General features: G+C 51.3%; 1 protein-coding gene and 1 long non-coding RNA gene across 4 annotated transcripts; one reads left to right on the forward strand and one right to left on the reverse strand.

Moving 5' to 3' along the window:
• Positions 1-3,351: 3,351 nt before the first annotated feature.
• ITGA2B (integrin subunit alpha 2b) lies at positions 3,352-16,388 on the reverse strand. 3 transcript variants are annotated; one of them, XM_070773622.1, is made up of 30 exons: positions 16,201-16,388; positions 14,816-14,937; positions 14,628-14,725; positions 14,353-14,521; positions 14,012-14,061; positions 13,889-13,934; positions 13,670-13,795; positions 13,251-13,298; positions 13,053-13,096; positions 12,871-12,924; positions 12,696-12,748; positions 12,275-12,486; positions 9,950-10,132; positions 9,657-9,702; positions 9,455-9,559; positions 9,312-9,367; positions 9,066-9,217; positions 8,784-8,909; positions 8,166-8,233; positions 7,797-7,944; positions 7,116-7,208; positions 6,799-6,878; positions 6,411-6,491; positions 6,190-6,286; positions 5,938-6,090; positions 5,721-5,837; positions 5,110-5,223; positions 4,780-4,881; positions 4,461-4,577; positions 3,352-3,657 (listed from the first exon to the last, which is right to left on the reverse strand). In XM_070773622.1, the coding sequence occupies exons 1-30, from the start codon at positions 16,386-16,388 to the stop codon at positions 3,601-3,603; spliced, it is 3,105 nt and encodes a 1,034-aa protein (XP_070629723.1). In that variant the 3' UTR covers positions 3,352-3,600. The 3 variants fall into 3 exon arrangements, with proteins under 3 accessions (XP_070629723.1, XP_070629725.1, XP_070629722.1); XM_070773624.1 differs by lacking the exon at positions 13,670-13,795; XM_070773621.1 differs by having other exon boundaries at positions 13,670-13,934.
• LOC139177593 (uncharacterized) lies at positions 13,838-19,437 on the forward strand. Its single transcript, XR_011562098.1, has 2 exons — positions 13,838-13,954; positions 14,400-19,437. It is a non-coding gene; the product is annotated as an uncharacterized lncRNA (long non-coding RNA).
• The last annotated feature ends 162 nt before the right edge of the window (positions 19,438-19,599 follow it).

Raw genomic sequence — 19,599 nt, forward strand, 5'->3', positions numbered from 1 at the left:
TTTGTGACCCCATGGACTGCAGCATTCCAGGCTTCCCTGTCCATCACCACCTCCCGGACCTTATGCAAACTCATGTCCATTGAATCGGTGATGCCATCTAACCATCTCATTCTCTGTTGTCTCCTTCTCCTTCTGCCTTCAATCTTTCCCAGCATCAGGGTCTTTTCCAATGAATCAGTTCTTCACATCAGGTGGCCAAAGTATTGGGGTTTCAGCTTCAGCATCAGTTCTTCCAATGAATATTTAGGATTGATTTCCTTAAAATTGACTGGTTTGATCTCCTTGCAGTCCCAGGGACTCTCAAGAGTCTTCTCCAACATCACAGTTCAAAAGCATCAATTCTTCTGTTCTCAGCTCTCTTTATGTTCCAACTCTCACATCCTTACATGACTACTGGAAAAACAACAGCTTTGACTAGACAGACCTTTGTTGACAAAGTAATGTCTCTGCTTTTTAATATGCTGTCTAGGTTGGTCATAGCTTTTCTTCCAAGGAGCAAGTGTCTTTTAATTTCATGGCTGCAGTCACCATCTGCAGTGATTTTGGAGCCCCCCAAAATAAAGTCTCTCACTGTTTCCATTGTTTCCCCATCTATTCGCCATCAAGTGATGGGACCAGATGCCATGATCTTAGTTTTCTGAATGTTGAGTTTTAAGCCAACTTTTTCCCTCTCCTCTTTCACTTTCATCAAGAGGCTGTTTAGTTCTTCGTTTTCTGCCATAAGGGTAGTGTCATCTGCATATCTGAGGTTATTGATATTTCTCCCAGCCATCTTGACTCCAGCTTGTGCTTCATCCAGTCAGGTATTTTGCATAATGTATTCTGCATATAAGTAAAATAAGCAGAGTGACAATATACAGCCCTAACATGCTCCTTTCCCAATTTGGAACCAGTCTGTTGTTTGATGTCCTGTTCTAACTGTTGCTTCTTGACCTGAATACAGATTTCTCAGGAGGCAGGTAAGGTAGACTGGTAGTCCCATCTCTTTAAGAATTTTCTGCAGTTTGTTGTGATCCACACAGTCAAAGGCTTTGGCATAGTCAATAAAGCAGAAATAGATGTTTTTCTGGAACTCTCTTGCTTTTTTGATGATCCAATGGATGTTGGCAATTTGATCTCTGGTTCCTCTGCCTTTTCTAAATCCAACTTGAACATCTGGAAGTTCATGGTTCATGTACTGTTGAAGCCTGGCTTGGAGAATTTTGAGCATTACTTTACTAGTGTGTGAGATGAGTGCAATTGTGCGGTAGTTTCAGCATTCTTTGGCATTGCCTTTCTTTGGGATTGGGATGGAAACTGACTTTTTCCAGTCCTGTGGCCACTGCTGAGTTTTCCAAATTTGTAATATATTGAGTGCAGCACTTTCACAGCATCATCTTTTAGGATTTGAAATAGCTCAACTGGAATTCTATCACCTCCACTAGCTTTGTTCATAGTGATGCTTCCTAAAGCCCACTTGACTTCACACTCCAGGATGTTTGGCTCTAGGTGAGTGATCACACCATTGTGGTTATCTGGTTCATGAAGATTTTTTTGGTACAGTTCTGTGTATTCTTGCCACTTCTGCTTAATATCTTCTGCTTCTGTTAGGTCCATACCATTTCTGTCCTTTATTGTACCCATCTTTGCATGATATGTTCCCTTGGTATCTCTAATTTTCTTGAAGAGATCTCTAGTCTTACCCATTCTATTGTTTTCCTCTATTTCTTTGCATTGATAACTGAGGATGGCTTTCTTATCTCTCCTTGCTATTCTTTGGAACTCTGAATTCAAATGGGTATATATTTCCTTTTCTCCTTTGCCTTTAGCTTCTCTTCTTTTTTCAGCTATTTGTAAGGCCTCCTCAGACAACCATTTTGCCTTTTTGCATTTCTTTTTCTTGGGAATGGTCTTAATCACTGCCTCCTGTACAATGTCATGAACCTCCGTCCATCATTCTTCAGGCACTCTATCAGATCTAATTCCTGAATCTTTTCATTCATCTCTCTGCTTATCTCATCACAAGGGCTTTCCCTGACCACTTTCCCTAAAATGTCAGCCCTCTCCCAGCACCAATTATTCGATCACTGTCTCCTTATCTTTATTTTGACCTCCACTGATCATACATTAGTTTGTTCGTTCTTTCCTCCTGGTCGAATGTAAGTTCCATGAGCTCAGGGACTTTGTTTCATCCCTTGCTCCATCCTAGCACTGGAACAGGACTAGGCACATGGTAGCTGCTCCATAAATATTTACTGAACTTATGAATCAACACATCTCTCAGGACTCCAGGAGGACCCCCCCACCGCTACTCACTGGCTCCAGCCTCCACCATGGGACAGCTGTGTTCCACTCCCAGCTCTCCTGCGAGCTCCCTGCCTGTGCCCTCATTCCAAACTGAAGACCCCTCCCCTTAGTGGGGAAGAAGGAACAGCAAGTAGCAGGGTAGCCAGAGAGCAATGCCTGCTCTTCTGTGCCTGCTGAAACTCTGCCTTCCTCAGACAGGGCTTACTCAGCCTCCCTCTGCCCCTTCTCACTCTGAACATCTTTTTTTTTTTTAAGATTTTTTGGGGGTGTGGTTTCCCTGGTGGTCTAGTGATTAAGAATACCTCTGCCAGTGCAGGGGACATGGATTCCATCCCTGGTCAGGGAAGATCCCACGTGTCTGGAAGCAACTAAGCCTGTGTGCCACAACTACTGAAGCCCAGCTCACTGCAAGGAAAAGCAGTCCCGCCTCCCAGCAACGAGAGAAAGCCCAGGTGTAGCAAGGAAGACCCAGAGCAGCCAAAAATAAAAAATAATAAATAAATCTTACAAAACGTTTTTATATGGGCCATTTTTTTTCTCTTTATAGAATGTTACAACATTGCTTCTGTTTTATGTTTTGACTTTTTGACCCCATCAGAAATCGAATCTACACGCCCTGCATTGGAAGGTGAGTTTTAACCACTGACCACCAAGGAAATCCCTGAATACAGCTTTAAGGACCTTCTTTTATGAGAGTGGAGACAGCGTATTACTTCCCCAACTCTCAACTCGGGGTTTATTTCCTCCAAAATCATGGAAAAAAATATTGTTTAAATTCACCCACCAGGGACTCAGCCTCCCTTTTCTGATGCGCCCAACCCCCCTCTCACCCAACCACCCTGAGACACCCCATCCTCCTCCAGTCTCACTTGGAGGCTCTGCCATCCCTTTTCCCTTGTTCTACTCTTTCGCTCCTGATACTCCCCAAAGACAGTAATTTGCACCCTAACCCTGGCAGAGACCTCTCTGCTCACACTTCTTCCAGTCCTAGATTCCTCAGCCCAAACATCACCTCAGGCCCCTCTCCTCTTCTGACCCCCAAGAAGAGGCAGCATGCTGTGGAGCTGGGTTCCAAGTTCTTTATTAGGCAGCAGAAGAGGGGGTGACTCAGCTCTGAAGGGAGGGAGAGGACATCAGGAGGCAGAGAGATGCTGGCCCAAGTAGATGACTCAGGGTCCATCTGATCTCCATCTCCACTATTAGAGTGTCACCCTCCCAGCCTTGGGCAACCAGAGATTGGGGGGGGGGCACTCATTGGAGAAGGGACACAACATCACACCCAGCCTTGCTGCAGGACAGAGATGTGTGGGCTCATCACTCCTCTTCATCATCTTCTTCTAAGGGTGGACGATTCCGCTTGAAGAAGCCAACCTAGGAGGTGCACAGGGGCCAGGGATGGGGTGTAAAGGTGATTTTTTCAGCCCCAGAGCAGCAATGGAGAATGTATGCTAGAAACCAGTCAGCCACAAGGTCCTCAACCTGGACCAACACAATCCCCACTATATGATCAAGTGGAGGCATTTCCCATTTAGAGATAATGCATGAAACAAAAAAAAAAAGATTTTAAAATTTTGCTTTTCACTTCCTGAATTTTTCTTAAGTACGATGATTATGTCTCTATATGACTCCAGCGTGTGATGGTATATATTTGATTATTATAAGTCTAATGTATGTTTTCCCTAAAAGCACTGTGGCTTTTTAGGGTTTGGACACTTGAGCGAGTTTGAGAACAGTGCAGGTGTTCTCCAGGGGCAGAGGAGGGAATGACCCACCAGGGACACATTGGAGCAGGAAGACCTGGGTCCTTCTGGGGGAGGGACAGAGCAGGGAGGAGGTGAAAATTCTCAGGGGTCAATGGATTCCAGAAGGCAAGACTCAGTCCCTGGGACTCCTGCTCTCAGGGGGAACGGGTCTAAAGGACTTAGGATTTCAGGTGCCACCTCTCCCAGGGACCTGTGCCCTGGAAGAGATCCTCTGGAAGGTGACATTCTAATAGTGGAGATAGAAATCAGATGGACCCTGGGTCATCTACTTGGGCCACCATCTCTCTCTGCCTCCCAGTGGGATTGCCTGCCCTCCTCACCTCCGACCCCCACCACCTCACTTCTACCCTCCCCGCACCACCACCCCCCCCACCCCGCCCACCACCACCTCAACCTTGCTTCATGCCTCACCTTCCACATGGCCAGGATCAGGAATGTGAGCAGCAGCAGGCCGCCCAGCACGCCTACCAGCACCCACCACATTGGAATCTCTCTCTCCTCCGAGACCCGAAGCAGCTGCGTCTGCACCTGAGGGGAGACCCGCGGGTCTCCTCAGTCAACGGGACACTTGCCTTTCCCAGAGACTCAGACTTGCGAGCCGGTGACCTGCGGCCAAGCCACCTCCTTGTCCCACCTCTCAGATCCAGGCAGTCCCGGCTGGGCAGGGACTCAGGGGAAGACCAATGGGAGACCCGCGGGACCCTTTCTGCCACCACCATTCCACACCCACCAGAGCTTCCCCGCTGGGCAGGCTGAGGGCAGGCACGGAGTAGGGAAAGGAGGAGACGTTGAACCAAGCGTGCGACTGCAGCACAAACTGATCCAGGGGCCTCTGTATGGGGTGGAGGTGAAAGGCGTTTACCCGAGGCCTGTTGGTTGCAGGAGTCCCGGCCTCGGACTCGGCTGTACGGGAGATCCGCCGGACCTAATTCTATCCACTCCAAATTAAACCCAGCCCTCACTCTCTCCCCGCCCTAAAGCCCCGCCTCCTCCCAAGCTCCGCCCCAAGTACATCAGGCCCCGCCTCTAGAAGGCCCCGCCCACCCGCATCCGGGTTCACCTCTTGGAGGATGGACCTTGACAGCAAGGCCAGCACCGTGACCATGACCCGCTGCCCGCGTGCCATCTCCTGCAGCTCACACTGCACCACAGTACAGGGCGCCGAGTCGCAGCTCTGAGGGGACGAGTCGCAGCTCTGAGGGTCCCCAGCCCCTACTGATCCATTATCACCCCCATCATAGGACCCAAGTCAGAGCGGGGTTGGGGGTCGAAGAGCTTGGGCCAGGCCTCCCTGTCGGGAAGGGCCTCAGATTCAAGCTTGGGACGTTATCTTTGAATGGGATTGCTCACACTGTCCCAGAGATACAGGGAAAGGGCAGGAAGAAGTGGGTCAATCGTATAGCGTTCAGCACTAAGCCTTATTGTAACCCTGCTTTGGCATTTATTCATTTTCTTTAATGTACTGGATACCTTGAAATATACAAGTGCTCCCCCCCACCCTCACCCCAGACACAAGACGAGCACAATCCTTCATATTCACCTGGAGGTCCCTGTGAGACCAAGGTGACCCACACGAGGTCCCCACCACACCCTTCTCTCTCCTCTGCCTCCCATCCCCTCTGCCTCTGGGCCCCAGGGTGGCCCCAGCTGGAGACCACAGAGCCTGCTCACCACCAAGATTGGATCTTGGAGCCTTGAGGGCTGCTTCTCCTCCGGCAGGACCGCCTGTCTGCGATCCCGCTTGTGATGGGCTGGGGAAGGGCTGGGGGTGGGCAGCCTCCATTCCAGCTGAGGAGGCAAAGAGGCCCTCAGGTCTCACGCTCTGCCCATCTGCCAGCCCTCCCACAGGGGCCCTGGTTGATGGCTAGGGATTCACGCAGGCTCTCACCTGGAGGGGGTTGGGAGAGGGCTGTGAGGCGCACTGAAGGCCTCCCTGTGGATGAATATCCAGGATGTAGAGCAGGTCTGAGGGCTGGGACTGGCTGGGGAGGTAGAGGTTGAGGCGGAGACCACTTACAGCACCAGGGCCATTGTTGTGGAGCTGGCAGGGTGGTGGCGGCAGGATGTTAGGAGGCTCAGCACCAAAACCAGCTCCTGGGACCCTCCTACCCCAGCCTGGGGCCCAGAGCCTCCTTCCTACCTCGTAGGTGTGCTCCACTTTGGGGCCCCAGCTGTCAGAGCTGTTCTGCCCATTCCCTTCTTCTGCAGCCACCACCAGGGAGGCTGGAAAGGAATTCCTGCAGAGGCCCGAGACCCCCAGAGTGAGCCTGGCCCCCTGACTTGCCTGTGGGGGTTTGCCCAGGACCCCCTGAGCCTCAGGGCTGTGCCTGCCAACTCCCTTTTGTTTCCCTGGCCTCTCACCCTCTCAACTCCACGTGGGCCACTGCCCGGACTGGCACATCCAGCTCCACCATCTCACTATTTGGATTCTGGCTGTTCTTGCTGTAGGAAGGGGGCCGAGGAGAAACAGATTAGGGATATCAGCCCAGTGAACATTAGGACTCTCAGGGCGGGGGGCAGGGGAGGGAGGGCAGAATATCAGAGGGCTCAGGAAGAGCTAACTCCATAAACAGCACACCACACTAAAGTGAGTTCCTCTAGGGCTCCAAAACTCAAGTCTCTGAGGAAGAAAGGAAACAGGGAAGTCTAAAGAGCATGCCTCCTAGAGAACCCTTCTGTGTGGCGGGCATCTGAGGGTCTCTGTGTGGGGATCAGACAGGGGGAAGGAGTGCCCCCCAGTCTAGTATACCTCCTGATCTGCAGCAGGAAGGACACCTGCTCCCCAGCCTCTTCCAGCTTCTCCACGCTCACCCACATCATGACTTCTATCTGAGACACGGGGAGGGCCAGAGTCACTGTCCAGATGCCCACTCTGAATGTGGCCTCCAGTCCTCGTCCTGAAGACCACTCAGAGAGGGAGTCACTCACCCAAGACCACACATCCAGGGAGTGAGAGGACAAGGATTCCAGTCTGGAGCCATCTGACTTCAAACCCAGCCCCCGAAACCCAGCTGTCTATGAACCCCTGGTAGAGGAGACCCAGCACCCAGGCCTGAGTGGCCTCACCTGGGCGTTACTCTTCATGGGGTTGCCCAGCTCACACAGCACCACCTTGGTCTCGTTCTCCTTCTTCTGGTTACAGATGAGTCTCTCAAACCCCTTCAGAGAAGCAGTTCCGAGAAAGAAGATGGTTACACAGCATCCCTTATATATTTAAGGTCCCTTGGAAAGTCAGGGTGGGGAGGATTCCAGGGTGGGATGGAGGGTTTCAAGGGGAGGTGGAATTCAAGGACTGTCACATTCCTGTTTATGTATTACTGTGTATTACTGTATGCCTTACTATTCTTTTTAATGATTAAAAAAAAATGAAAACCACAAAACATCATATGGAGGGTAACTGCATTGTTATAAACTGCATCAGTAAAATAAAAAATAAATATACACTTATGTAAGTATCCATTTCAAGAAAAAAGAACGCAAGAAAATCCAAATTTAACAGTACAGAAATTTAAGGGAAATCCAAAACCAGATCTAAACGGTGGCTCCTGTTAACAGTTACTTCCTGATTTTATAATCGAGTTCTTGAATTGTATGCCATTAGCAAATATTCCTCTTTCAAATTAGAGGGGTAAAAAAAATCAGAGCTCTTAAAGGAAAGCATAGAGAAACGGGAGCTATCAGGTGGGAGATGAGAATCAAGGCTCCCACACTTCCCAGGTCCCCATGGACACCCAGGTTGGGGCTCACCTCCATGTTGCTGACAGCCCGCATGTAGTGGGCGCCTGGGGGCAGGTACACAGTCAGCTCAGCCTCGTAGGCTCCCTCACCCTCATTGGCCGCATCCATTTGCAGCTCCAGCACGTTGTCGGCTCCAATTAGGAGTGGGGAGCCCTTCCTGTGGCGGTTGAGAAGGGAGTAAAGCCAAGGAGGCTGGGTCCAAGCCCAGGGGCTGGGATGAGGAAACGGACTGAGGCCAGAGTATCAGGATCCAGGTGAGGAGGGGCTGTCGTCAGGGTAGACAGGGAGGGGTGGGGGGGCAGTGGGTGGTGTTGGGGGGCAGTGGGTGGTGTGGGGGGGCAGTGGGTGGTGTGGGGGGGCAGTGGGCGGTCTTCTCACACGCTAGCAGTGAGCTGCAGCTGCGGCACACACAGATCATCGTCCCCACAGTCCAGAATGATGCGGGTCTAGAGGGGACATCTCATGTGGGTGGGTAGGTTTGGGGGTCACAGTGGGTTTGGGGAATTAGAAGGTTTGAGAAGAAAAGGTTGATGATGATATCAGAGCTTTGGGGTTTGCCTCAGGGTTTGGGATGATGTCAGGGCTTTGATGATGCAAGGAAATCCATCAAACGTTAACAATGTTTCCTGTTAACATGTATTTCCAGTTCTTGAATTGGATACCATCAGCAAATATCCCTCTTCCAAATTAAGGGGAAAAAAAATCACAGCTCTTAAAGGAAAGCACGGAGAAGTGGAAGCTCTCAGGTGGGAGATGAGCGGGTAGACATCAGGGTTTAAATGAGAGTTTAGAGGTGATGTCAACATCTGAGGTTTATATGAGGCTTTGGGGGTATTGAGATTTGGCAGTTTTCATTAGGGTTTAGAGTAACACCAGAGATTAGAGGTGACACCCAGGTTTGGATGTCTATTTGGATGTCAGTATGGACACCAACCCAAACCTTGACAATCTTGCAGGGGTCCTCCCCCTCCCCTGCCTGCACCTGCCCACCTCTACCTGTTCCTGGACGTGGGTGTTTCCGTGCAGCACGAGAGCAGGGGCTCCTCCATCCTTCTCCGGCGGCAGGGACACACTAAAGCTGAGCACGATAGGGCTTAGCTTGTCCCGGAAGTCGGCCTCATCCTAGGGAAGGGGGCAAGAGACGGCTGTCTTGCTACCACGTACCCTACCTACCCTGTGTGTCCTGCTGACCACCCCTGCAGCGCCTGGCCCCATGCCCCGGGGCTGGATTAACAGGCTCTGCACACCCAGCCCTGCCCACCCCCAGCCTGGGCATACTCGAAGGAAGGCCGTGGCGGTGGAGCAGTTGGGGTTGTGTCTGCCTCTCAGATCCAGGTTCAGGATGGTGCCTGCCTGCTGAGAGTCCAGCAGTAGGACCCGCCGGCCCTGGCGGGGCTTCTGCCGGTCCAGCTGCAGCTCGGCATTCAGGTCTGGCCCAGGCAAGCGGGGCACGTCAGAGTCTCCCAGGCCAGCCTCCAGCGGAGCCCAGGCCCACATGCCTCCTGTCCCCAGGGTGCCACTCACGCAGCTTCTCGGGAATGTTGTGCCCAGTGGCTCCCACACACATCTGGATGTTAAAGCTGCAGAGAGATGAATGGGGCTCTGGGGCTAGGGTCGCCCAGCTGAAGTCCCAGATCCTGCCTGGCCCACACCCTCCGTTTCCTCACCAGCTCACTGGGGTCTTGGTCTGGGACAGGACACAAGTCTTCACAGCAGGGTTCAGTGAATCTTGCACCATCAGCTGGACAGTGACCATCACCACCGGCTGAGCCCTGGTGGGAATTGGGAGGCTTGCCTTGGTGGCCCCTCCTGACCTAGTCTCTGATGGGGTGGGTTCTTCCCCATCCCACCCCTGGAGCCAGCGCTCACCTGTATACCACGACCTTGCTGGCCCCGTAAGCTCCCACAAGCAGGTCTATAGACATTGTGGGAAGGAGGGGAGGTGTCAGAATCGTTAATTAGAGAGTTATGGGGTCTTCATCTCATTTTCTCAGGGGTTTCCCACACTACCTCCCCCCCATAGGAGGTTTGATCTGGCCCCCCAACCCACAGAGTTCTCAGTGGGGCACCAGGTCAGGTTCAAGCCCCTTGCTGTGTCTCTCAGTATCTCCAGCTAATGCCCAAGGGCCCTTCCTGTCTAGTTGGAGGCAGGTCAGGGGCACCTGGGTATCCGTTGTCATCGATATCTGTGGCACCTCGAAGGGAGAAACCAAAGCCAGAGCCTGTGGGGAAGGGGCTGTCTAGGACCTGGGAGGGGGACGGGTTAAGCCCCTCACTCTGACCCAGGTACACCAACACTTGGCCTTGACCGTTGGGACCCCCACAGGGGGCGGCTACTGCGACATCTGGAAAGAACAACAGAAAGGGAGTAGCTATCTGTTATCCAGTCTCTCCAGGCCCTGTAACATTTTCCTGAGCTCTTTCTCTAGGCAGACCCCAGGGAACCAGGAGAGGAATGTGGGGGTCAAGGAGGCATCTGCCCCACTCTCCAAGAGTTTACAATTGGGTGGGAGGAAGACCCATCAAGTCAGATTATTGTAAAAACAGTCTAACAGCCCTCACTATCTATTGAGGACAATATATTGTCATGATTTCTTTTCATCCTGAAAACTAGGCACTATTATTCCCATTTTAAAAGAGAAAATAGAGTCCCAGAAGATTAAGTAACCAAGACCTGCTAAATATTTGCCCCCTCTTCAGCTGGGGCATTCCACTCCCACCATGTAAACCCAGGGTCACACCATGGGGTTGTCATCACTAATAACTTTAATGACCACTCTTGAAAATGTAATCATCATTAATAATCTTATTAATCTGTAAGAATTCTTTGCATGTGATGGCAATTAAGATCTTTGATATATATATTGTAACTGTCTTTCCCTTGCCTTCTGACTTCATGGTATGTTTCCTGTGCAGTTTTTTTCTTTTAAAGATCTACTGACTTTTCTGACAGACTCAGCACAGTCTCGTCCAGTCACCTGATCTTTGGCTTCCCCATCTCTCCACCTATTTTCTAAACATTCAATTACCCTTGCCATATCCTCAGCCATCCCGCCCCACTGCCAGTCCTGGCCAGACCCCACCACACTGGGCACCATGAATTCCTGACCTCCAGCCATCACTAGGGGCCTCCGTGTATGCCTAGCAGTCCCTCAGGGTTTTCTGCTCAGCACCTATTTCAAACCTTCTCTACTCAATCAAGCTCCCTGCCTCTCACTTCCTTCGCAAACAGAAGCAACCAAACTGTTGTGCTTTTTGCTCTTCTCCCCTCTTGACCCTAGAATAGTGTCCCTCCTACCCCTGCCACTAGGCTGAGCATCCCAGCCCTGCATCTCTCAGGCATTGCAGGGACCCACCTCCAGCTCACTCCCCGCCCCTATTTCCCCACAAGATCATTTTCCTCCACATTCCACCTACTCCATAGTCTTTACAATTAAAATAGCCTTCCTTTGATCCTCATCTCCTTTCAGTAATCACCTTTCTCTTTCTCCTTTCACAAACTGGTAGAAAGAGCAGTCTACTCTGGCTGCCATCAGATCTTCACGTTCATTCATACCTTGCACCATGCTAGCCCTGAATTGGTTCTTGTCACTGTCACCAATGACTTCCTTCTTGCTAAAGCCCAGGAATACTTACTTCTCTAGCCCCATCTAATTGTATCTTTTAGCAGCATCTGGAGCCACTGACCCAGCTTCCTTCTGCTTCCAGTACTCTTCCTTTGAGTTCTGGGCCATCAGATCTCCTAGTTTCCCTCCTACCCCTCTGAACATCCCTCTGTCTCCTTTCTAGATCTACTTTCTCTGGGAGTCCCCTAAGTGCTCTTGCTCCCCAGGGCTCTCTCCTGGGCTTCTTCCCACACTGCAAGCTCCCAGGGCCTCATCGACCTTCCCCAATCCCCTATCTCCCATTCAGACCTCTCTGCTGGAAATGGAGGAAGTCACACCCAACTGTTCTCTGGATACGTCTGCCTAAGGCTCCCAAGCCTTTCGTGATCAAACAAGTCCAGGGAATTCCCTGGCGGTCCACTGGTTAGGACTCCGTACTTTCACTGCCAGGGGTATGGGGTTCGATCCCTGATTGGGGAACTAAGATCCTGCAAGTTGTGTAGCATGGCCAAAAAAGAGAGAGAAAGACCAAATGAGAGCAGAGCTGAACTGCTGATCTCTCTCCAGGCCTGTGGCAAGACTTGAGTTTCAGGCAGTGAAAGGCACCACCACCCACCCAACTCCTCTCTCTTAGCCCCACCTCCAGTCACCCATCAAGTTCTAGTAATCTAAGTAATAACTATCTAGAAATCACCCTCATCTCTAACTCTGCTGCCAAAGCCCACATCCCAGTGGTCACCATCTCTTGCCTGGACTAATGCAAACAAATCCCGACTGGTCTCCTTTAACTCTCTCCTGCTCAAAGCCCTTCCTGGCTCCCTCTGCCCTCAGTTCAAATCCACGATCTTTGCCATGGCATAAACCCCTTCTCTCTTCCCTTACCGTTGTAGCCATCCCGATTGAGGTCTCCCAGAGGTGCAATGGCTGAGCCAAATCGCCCATAGAGCTGTGTGCCAGTCAGCAGTAGGTTGGGGGCCCCCAGCATTCGGGCGCCTCGAGTCTGCAGGAACAAGTACACACGCCCCACCTCGGCCAGCTTGCGGTCAGCACGGCTCTCCATGTACAGTGGTGCACCCACCAAGAGGTCATGCCTCCTGCAGGCCCAATGGGTCGTTATGTGGGGATGGGCTACAGGGATGCTGTGGGCCTGAGCTCAGGCTTACCCATCCTTGCCCTCCCGCTCCCCTCAGTGGTCATGTGTGAGTGAGGGCTGGGAAAGGAAGAGATGGGAGACTGAGGGCAGTCAACACCTCTGGTAATTTGGGACCCAAGTGGGTAGGGGTGGGGGCGCCTGGCTTCTCACCCATCCCCATTGACGTCAGTGACGGCCACTGAGTGCCCAAAATATGAAGCCATCTGCAGGAAATGGGGCACACCTTAATTTCTGTCCTCATACTCACACTTTGATCCCACCATGTCTCGTGGAATATTCCAGGGTCTCAATTCCCTTGCCTTGGCCACCCCCACCTGATCCTCACCTGCTCTCCATGCAGCCGGTGCAGCATCTGGTGGTACGAGTCCAAAATTTCCACCTGCTCAGAAAACATACAGGAGCATGTCACAGTTGACCTCACCGCAGAAGGGCAGGAAGTTGGGGGGGCGGGGGGCGCGGTTCAGGCTGAAGAGTGAAATCAGTGAGGGGTGGACAGAGGGCACTCACCGCTCCCAGGGTCCAACTCCAGGTGGGGGCACCGAATACATACTCTGGGGAGAGTTGGGCCCAGAAAGTGAGGTCTCTGGAACCCCCACCTGCCTCCCGCCTGCCCTTCCGAATCCCAGCGAGATTTCGATGCCGGTCTTGGAAGTGCTCCTTTCCGGGCGGGACTCCCCAAACCCCACCCCTAAGTGAATTTCTTGCCTGTAGTGTTGGGATTTCCGTCGAAGTTGCCCACGGCCACGGAGTACCCTGAAGGCACAGTGCGAATTAGTCCTTCCGGGAGGGTGAAGCAGGGAAGGGGCCCGAGTGGGAAGGGAGGGGACTCAGAGACCACCCAGTTCAAACTCTGCATTTCGGAGACGGGGAAATCGAGGCCACCGAGAGGTCAAGACCTGCCCGAGGCCGCGAAGCGAATTCAGTGAGAGAAGTCGACATGCTCGCCATTGGGAGCTGGGCTGTCTGCAGAGGGTAGGGAGAGGGAGCTGCCTGAGCAGAGTGGGGGCGCCTTAGTCCTGGGGCTGGCCAGCCAGAGTTGACAATGGGGCGTTCCTGCAGGGGTAGGACCGGGCCGGCGGTGACACTTGAGTGCTAGGAAGCCTCGAAGGGAGGTGCCACGTTACCCCGGTAGCCGTCGTAGTATTGTAAGTGACTCTGGTCGTAGGTGAACTGGGTGGGCACGTGCCACAAAAGGGTGCTTGGGCGGTAACTTGAGATGATATCGGCGATTGGAGCCCGCGCCAGGAGACCTAGGGCGCGTGCGACAGTTGGTATGGGCGCCCAGGAGTCTGGGGTCTGCCCGGGTCGAGAGAAGGGAGGGAGGTGTACGGATGGGCACGTACCTACGAAATAGTACCCGCCAGGAGCCCCAAGCACCAGCTCCCCAGCCTGAAATAGAAGCTCTGAAGGTGAGAGAGGGTCCTGTTTGGGGGGACACCCCCACGCCGTTTATGCTCCCTACTCGCCTGAGTGACTACCGAGCTGAAGCCGGCTTCGCAGTAACGCCTGTCGTCTCCTAGAGAAGGCAAAAAGGAAGGGTCAGCGAAGCCGGCTCTGGGGGGTGGCGCGGAGCCGGGAGGCGGAGTCAAACGAGGGCGGGGCCACAGGGTAATAAGGGACGTGATTTCCTATCGACACCCAGTGGACATGACATGGGGGTGGAGTCAGAAACTGGGCCATCTGGGCGACCCCAGACTGCAAGCAGGATTTGGGAGAGTTGGAGGCCAGGAAAGATCGGGTGAAGGGGGCGGGGGCTAATGGATAACCGCCGCGAGTGGGCGGGGCCGAAACGGAGAGCGGAGCTCACTGAAATGATTTCTCTCGTAAAACTGGCTCATTTTGTTGTCCCGGCAGGGCGAGTACTCTGTGCGGTCGCCGTTTTGGAGCTGAGCCACGAAGCAGCCACCTACGGGCGTCTTCTGAGCCTCCTCCTCGTTCCTATCTAGGACGTTCCAGTGCTGCCAGGGGGCGCAGGCCTGAAGCAGAGCCAGAGGGGAGTGGGGAAGGGGCGGGACTCGGGTTCCTCCCTCCACGTGTCCCCGCCCTCCGTCTGCTCCCTGATCCCGGTCCGGTAGCGCCCACCACAATGCTGTCTCTCCAACTAACGACCGACGCCCCGAGTCCTTGCCCGGCCTTGAAGGTTTGGAAAGTTTGGGTGCCTATGCTTCGTGTTTCATCATCTGGAGGGCACAAGAAGGGGGTAGGGTGCTGAAGCCCGGCCGTCCGCGCTCCTTGTAGCCCCTCCCTTTCTCTTCTTGTGCGAGACTCACAGAGGTCGAAGGGCAGCGAGATGCACTGGCCGCCCTCGGCCTTCCAGGGGCACAGGAAAACGCCGCCGGTCTCCTCCTCGCTGTGGCCCAGGGTCCGTGGGGCGCCCACCACGACGTACACACTGCATAAGAAAGCTGGGTGAGCGCTCCGTGGATTCTGGGGTATCCCGTGCCACAATGCCTGTGCCGGGAGCACACCTCGGAAGGGCGGTGTGCCTTGAGGGTCACTGGATCTTTTCTCAGTGAGACGACACAGACCATAGAAGCCAATCTTTTCATTTTATGGCCAGTGAAACTGACTCCCAGCGAGGAAAGTCACATACTCATCAGAAACCGCGGAACTTAAGGATAAAACTGAGACTATAACTTAGTAGATCTAGGTTCAAATGACAGCTCTATTGTATATAAAAGGTGGACAATACCAATCAATGCTGTCAGGAGAAGTAAATGAAATAAACGCATGAAAAACATTTATGCCAGTGCCAGACAAATAATACATAACGAGGGCTCCAAAAATGCTGAAATTTTTTTTTTCTTTTTAGTTTGAAGGATGTTTACTAAGTAGTGCCCATGAGACCAGTATCTGAAAAAGAGGAGAAAGAAGCAGGAGCAGGCAGGGGGCATTGAGTTGAGATTCAGACCGAATAATAGCCATGGGTCGATGTCCTGGGAACTTTGGAGCTAGAAAGATCCTCAGAACTGTCTGGAGTTGAGATGAGCGAGTCAGACCCTTAACCTCTCCCCTCCTTCCACATTCCTCATTGACTGCTTCCTGGGGCACATTTGGAAGTGGGGGAGCTTTGAGGGAGGTGGCTCTCTTCAGCAGAGGCAACTCCCCAAGGTGCTGATACTTAAAGTTCATCTGCTATTGCTAGGCTCTGAAGCTGGACCTTAGTGTCCATCGCAATAAGGAATGAGCTCAGGGTTGTTCCTATAGCGAGAAAGAGCCAGGACTCTAATTTTAGCAGTCTGAATTTGCAGCCTGATCAATCCCAACCAATAATGCTCTATTGCTTCTTTTCAAATATCAATCATTTTGCTGGGTTGAGGGGATTGGAATAGAAAAGCAAAATGGGAGTAGACAGACAATTTCACAGTTCTGCAGGTCAACTTAAGACATGTGCTCCTTTCTGTATTTCAAGGGGATGAGGGTGGAGTGGGTCATAAAACTGACCCTTGAGGAAAAAATAAGGCATCAACATGGGTCTCCCCTTTGTCTTTGCTCTGCTCAGCTCCCCACTGGTGCCTCTCGCTAACACCCCAGTATTCCTAACAAGAACTCAGCCCAAATAGACCCTGGAAGTCATTTTGCTCAACCTCTATCACAAATGGGGAACTCAAGACCCACAGAAGCAGTGATGGTGGGGAAGTTCCCCAGGGCTCACCTCCCATTGCTGTTCTTGTAGAAGTCCAGTGAAAACCCAAAGTGGCTGCCATTAGGGCCTGTGTAGACAGTGAACTGCACTGAATCCAGGTTCAAGGCCCAGGTTGGAGGCATAGCACCGGGTCCCAAAAGCAGCTGCACCCACTCCAGAAGCCAGAGGGCACGAAGTAGACAAAGAGCTCTGGCCATCTTCCTTCTCCCACAGCCTCCTAGGCAGTACTGGGTTAGTGGCTTCCTCTTTCAGTTCCACCACAGGAAGTCTTTTCTTATCAACCTGAAACCTACTTGCTGAGTAGTAGGCAGAGTCCTGGGCCATATGGTTTCTAGGGTTGCTGGGAAGAGAGTAAGTCCACCCTGGGGGTGGATGCTTATGGTTGAAAGCCAATTCTTCCCTTTTCTTGAATGTATTTTATCATCAAGTCCTGCTGGTTCTGCTCAACAATATCTCTTGAATCTTCATTCCATTTCTGCTACCACCACACTAGTCTAAACCACCGCTGCTTCCTGCTTGGGATAATGCAACATGCCTCCACTCTAGCCCAGTTCTACAGGTCCTCCTCCCCGCCCCCCCCAGTTCCCTGCGCTGCCAAGGCACACTGTGACTTGGTCAGAAGTGGGGGAAGGAGTGAGGAAGCTCCTGGCCCTGATAAGACCCGAGGCTGCTGTATCCTTAAAAGAATAAGGCACTTATCCACTTCCTCCTTCTGGGACCTTTGGCAGCTTCACTCAGTCATATTGGCACAATAGCTTCCTCACTCACCCTCCGTCCAGGGCCAAGTCTTAATGTGGCCACAGCAATGTAGCCAGTGCTGGGGGAGGGGTGGTGAATGGATCCTGGCTGAAGGGAGGAGATGGGGATAAAGTGGAGTCATCCCAGGGTGTTCTGGCTCACAGGCTCTGAGATTTGCACCAGCTGTTCAGTTGAAGGCAGGTCTAACTCCTTCTTGGGTGACAGAGCTCTTGTCCAATCACTAAGACCTGATTCTAGTGGGGTCATTGCCTAGGGGATGCCTCCCTCAATTCCTCGGGCTGGCACTCTGGGGTTAACACACAGGGATGCAGCACTGATCACTCTGCTTAGTCATGGTCTGTTCACTGGATTTTGTCCACAGGCCCCTTGAGAATGAGGTTCCTTTCTGGTGCCCCAGGACCTAGCCAAGAGCCCATCACACTGTAGGCATTGCCGACAGACTGAATAGCAGCAGGCACTGAGGATTGGAAGATGCAAATGCAGGCTCACACAGTGGAAAGAAAAGGAATAGTTTTGAGCAGAAAGGGCACTTTTTAACGGATGTTCAGAGGAAGAGGCGTGCCAAGCAAGTCTTACTGGCGCACTGCATTGTCTTCCCAAAAAAGCAGGTTGTCAGGAAGGAAATTTGAGAGATCTGCTGGGGTAAAGAACATAGTCACATTGCTTTTGCTCGTATTTTCTTTTTAAATATTTTATTTATTTGGCTGCGTTGGGTCTTAGTTGCATCATCTGGGATCTTTCCTTGCAGTGCACGGATTCTGTAGTTGCGGTGTGGGAACTGTTGCTCCTTGGCGTGTGGGATCTTAAGTTTCCCAACCAGGGATCGAACCCAAGTTCTCTGCATTGCAAGGTGGATTCCACTGGACTACCAGGGCTGTTAGATTTTCTGATCAAACTTAACCATCATCTTATCCCGCCCAACTCCCCAGGCCATTCTGGAATCCCTGCAGCACCGCCTTTGCCCTCATAATTCACCTCCTTTGAGCACACAGCTCAAAATCCTATCCCTTTCTAGGTTAGAAGCACCTCGAACTTTAGTCTGGGCCTCCTTCACTGCTGAATTCCCAGTGCCAAGCTCACAGCAAGCACGTAATACTTAGTCCTGTACTTAGCTTCCACCCTCCCAGTCCTCAGCTGAGTGGAACTGTATTACTGGTGTACCGTGTAGCCCCAAATTAACTCACACTTCACCAAGGTTTTTAATAAATTCTCGTTCTGTTCAAGACATTGAGTGGTAAGAGATATAAAGACAGTTGTCAAGGATCCTTAAAAAACAGTCCAGAGAGAGTTAAGACGTGACATGAACACATATAACTGCAGCAGAATAGTAAATGCCTTGAAAAAGGTAGGGGTGATACCTAGCTGAAGTCATTTATATTATCAGCTTCTTCATAACAACGCTATGAATTAGCTACTATTATGTCCCTTTTAGAAATGCTAAAACTGTGGCATGGAGTTTTAGGTAAATAGTCCAAGTGTACACAGAGTGGCAAAAACTGTGTGTCAAACACATTTGTGCTTGAACTCACGTTCTTAACCATTGTACTATATTGCCTTTTGTCAGAGAATGAAGGGGTTTTTCGACAAAGGAAGTAACAGCAGAACACAGAGGTCAGTTATAGAGAAAGGTAAGTAGTCAACACAGGGGAGGACTGGGGCATGAGGGTGGAATGAAGGCTGGGGTCTCATCACTGCAGGTCCCTGAATGTCTGAGAAATCTGAACTTTAATTCATAGGAGATGGAGAATCAGATTTTTTAATTAATAAATCAGGGAATAAGATACATGATAAATGGTGCTCCAATCAGAATTATACTAGCTGCCTATGGATAGAAGGGATTAGAAAAGGCAGGACTTAGTGGGAAGATCAGATGGATGGTGCCTACCATCCTCTCAGTTAAAGGTGATGAGGCCTGAACCAGGGTACTGGTGGCAGGAGCAAAGGAGGGCAGAGATTACACAATCAGCACCTGCCATGTGGTAGGGAGGTGTCAAAAGTAATTCAGAGCTATGCTGGCTGGCTGGTAGGATGGGTAGTATCATTAACTCAAACAGGATCAGATTTGGGAAGGGACAGTTTTGGTATTCAATAGATTCTATTCCTTGTGGGAGTGCTGTTGGGGACACAGCTGAGTTGACAGTAGGCAGAGGAGGGCTGACACATTGCTCTCACTTTTCCATCCCATCAGCCTAAGTCTTCGAATCTCTCAATGAATGCTAAGCCTTCATGAAGTCAACAATTGCTGAACTACCATGGGTCTGGCAGTGAGCTAGGCAATGTGGAGGATATAGAGAAAAATCTTCATCTTTGATGTTTCCTTGCTAAATCCTGATGCATAATCCTGTTACTAATAGTATTTTGCTTTGCTTTTATCTTTCTTGAACACATAATCAAAATGTTACTGAAAGTGTTCAACTCCCTACATAAAACACTAGTCTAAGGGATTAAGAAAAAAAAAAAAAAAAGTATAAGAATTGGTCCCTACACTCTCAAGAGTTTACTATTTTACTGGGAAGCAGCGAGTACTAAATGAACCACAATTCTGAAAATCCAGTATATCCGAGTCAGGGAGGCCAGCCAGGAAAAGGCTGCAATAATTCAGACACGGGATGAGGTGATGGTACCCCTGGCAAACAAGAATGGAAAGGG

This window comes from Bos indicus, chromosome 19 (assembly GCF_029378745.1).
Source record: "Bos indicus isolate NIAB-ARS_2022 breed Sahiwal x Tharparkar chromosome 19, NIAB-ARS_B.indTharparkar_mat_pri_1.0, whole genome shotgun sequence".
NCBI classification, from domain to species: domain Eukaryota; kingdom Metazoa; phylum Chordata; class Mammalia; order Artiodactyla; family Bovidae; genus Bos; species Bos indicus.

Coding starts and splice junctions, on each gene's coding strand:
- ITGA2B (XM_070773621.1), bottom strand. CDS start 16,388: ATGGCCAGAGCTCTTTGTCTACTTCGTGCCCTCTGGCTTCTGGAGTGG. Junction 14,726..14,815: donor CTCGCTGCCCTTCGACCTCT/GTGAGTCTCGCA, acceptor TGTGCCCTCCAG/ATGATGAAACACGAAGCATA. Junction 7,945..8,165: donor CTGCAGCTCACTGCTAGCGT/GTGAGAAGACCG, acceptor CAACCGCCACAG/GAAGGGCTCCCCACTCCTAA.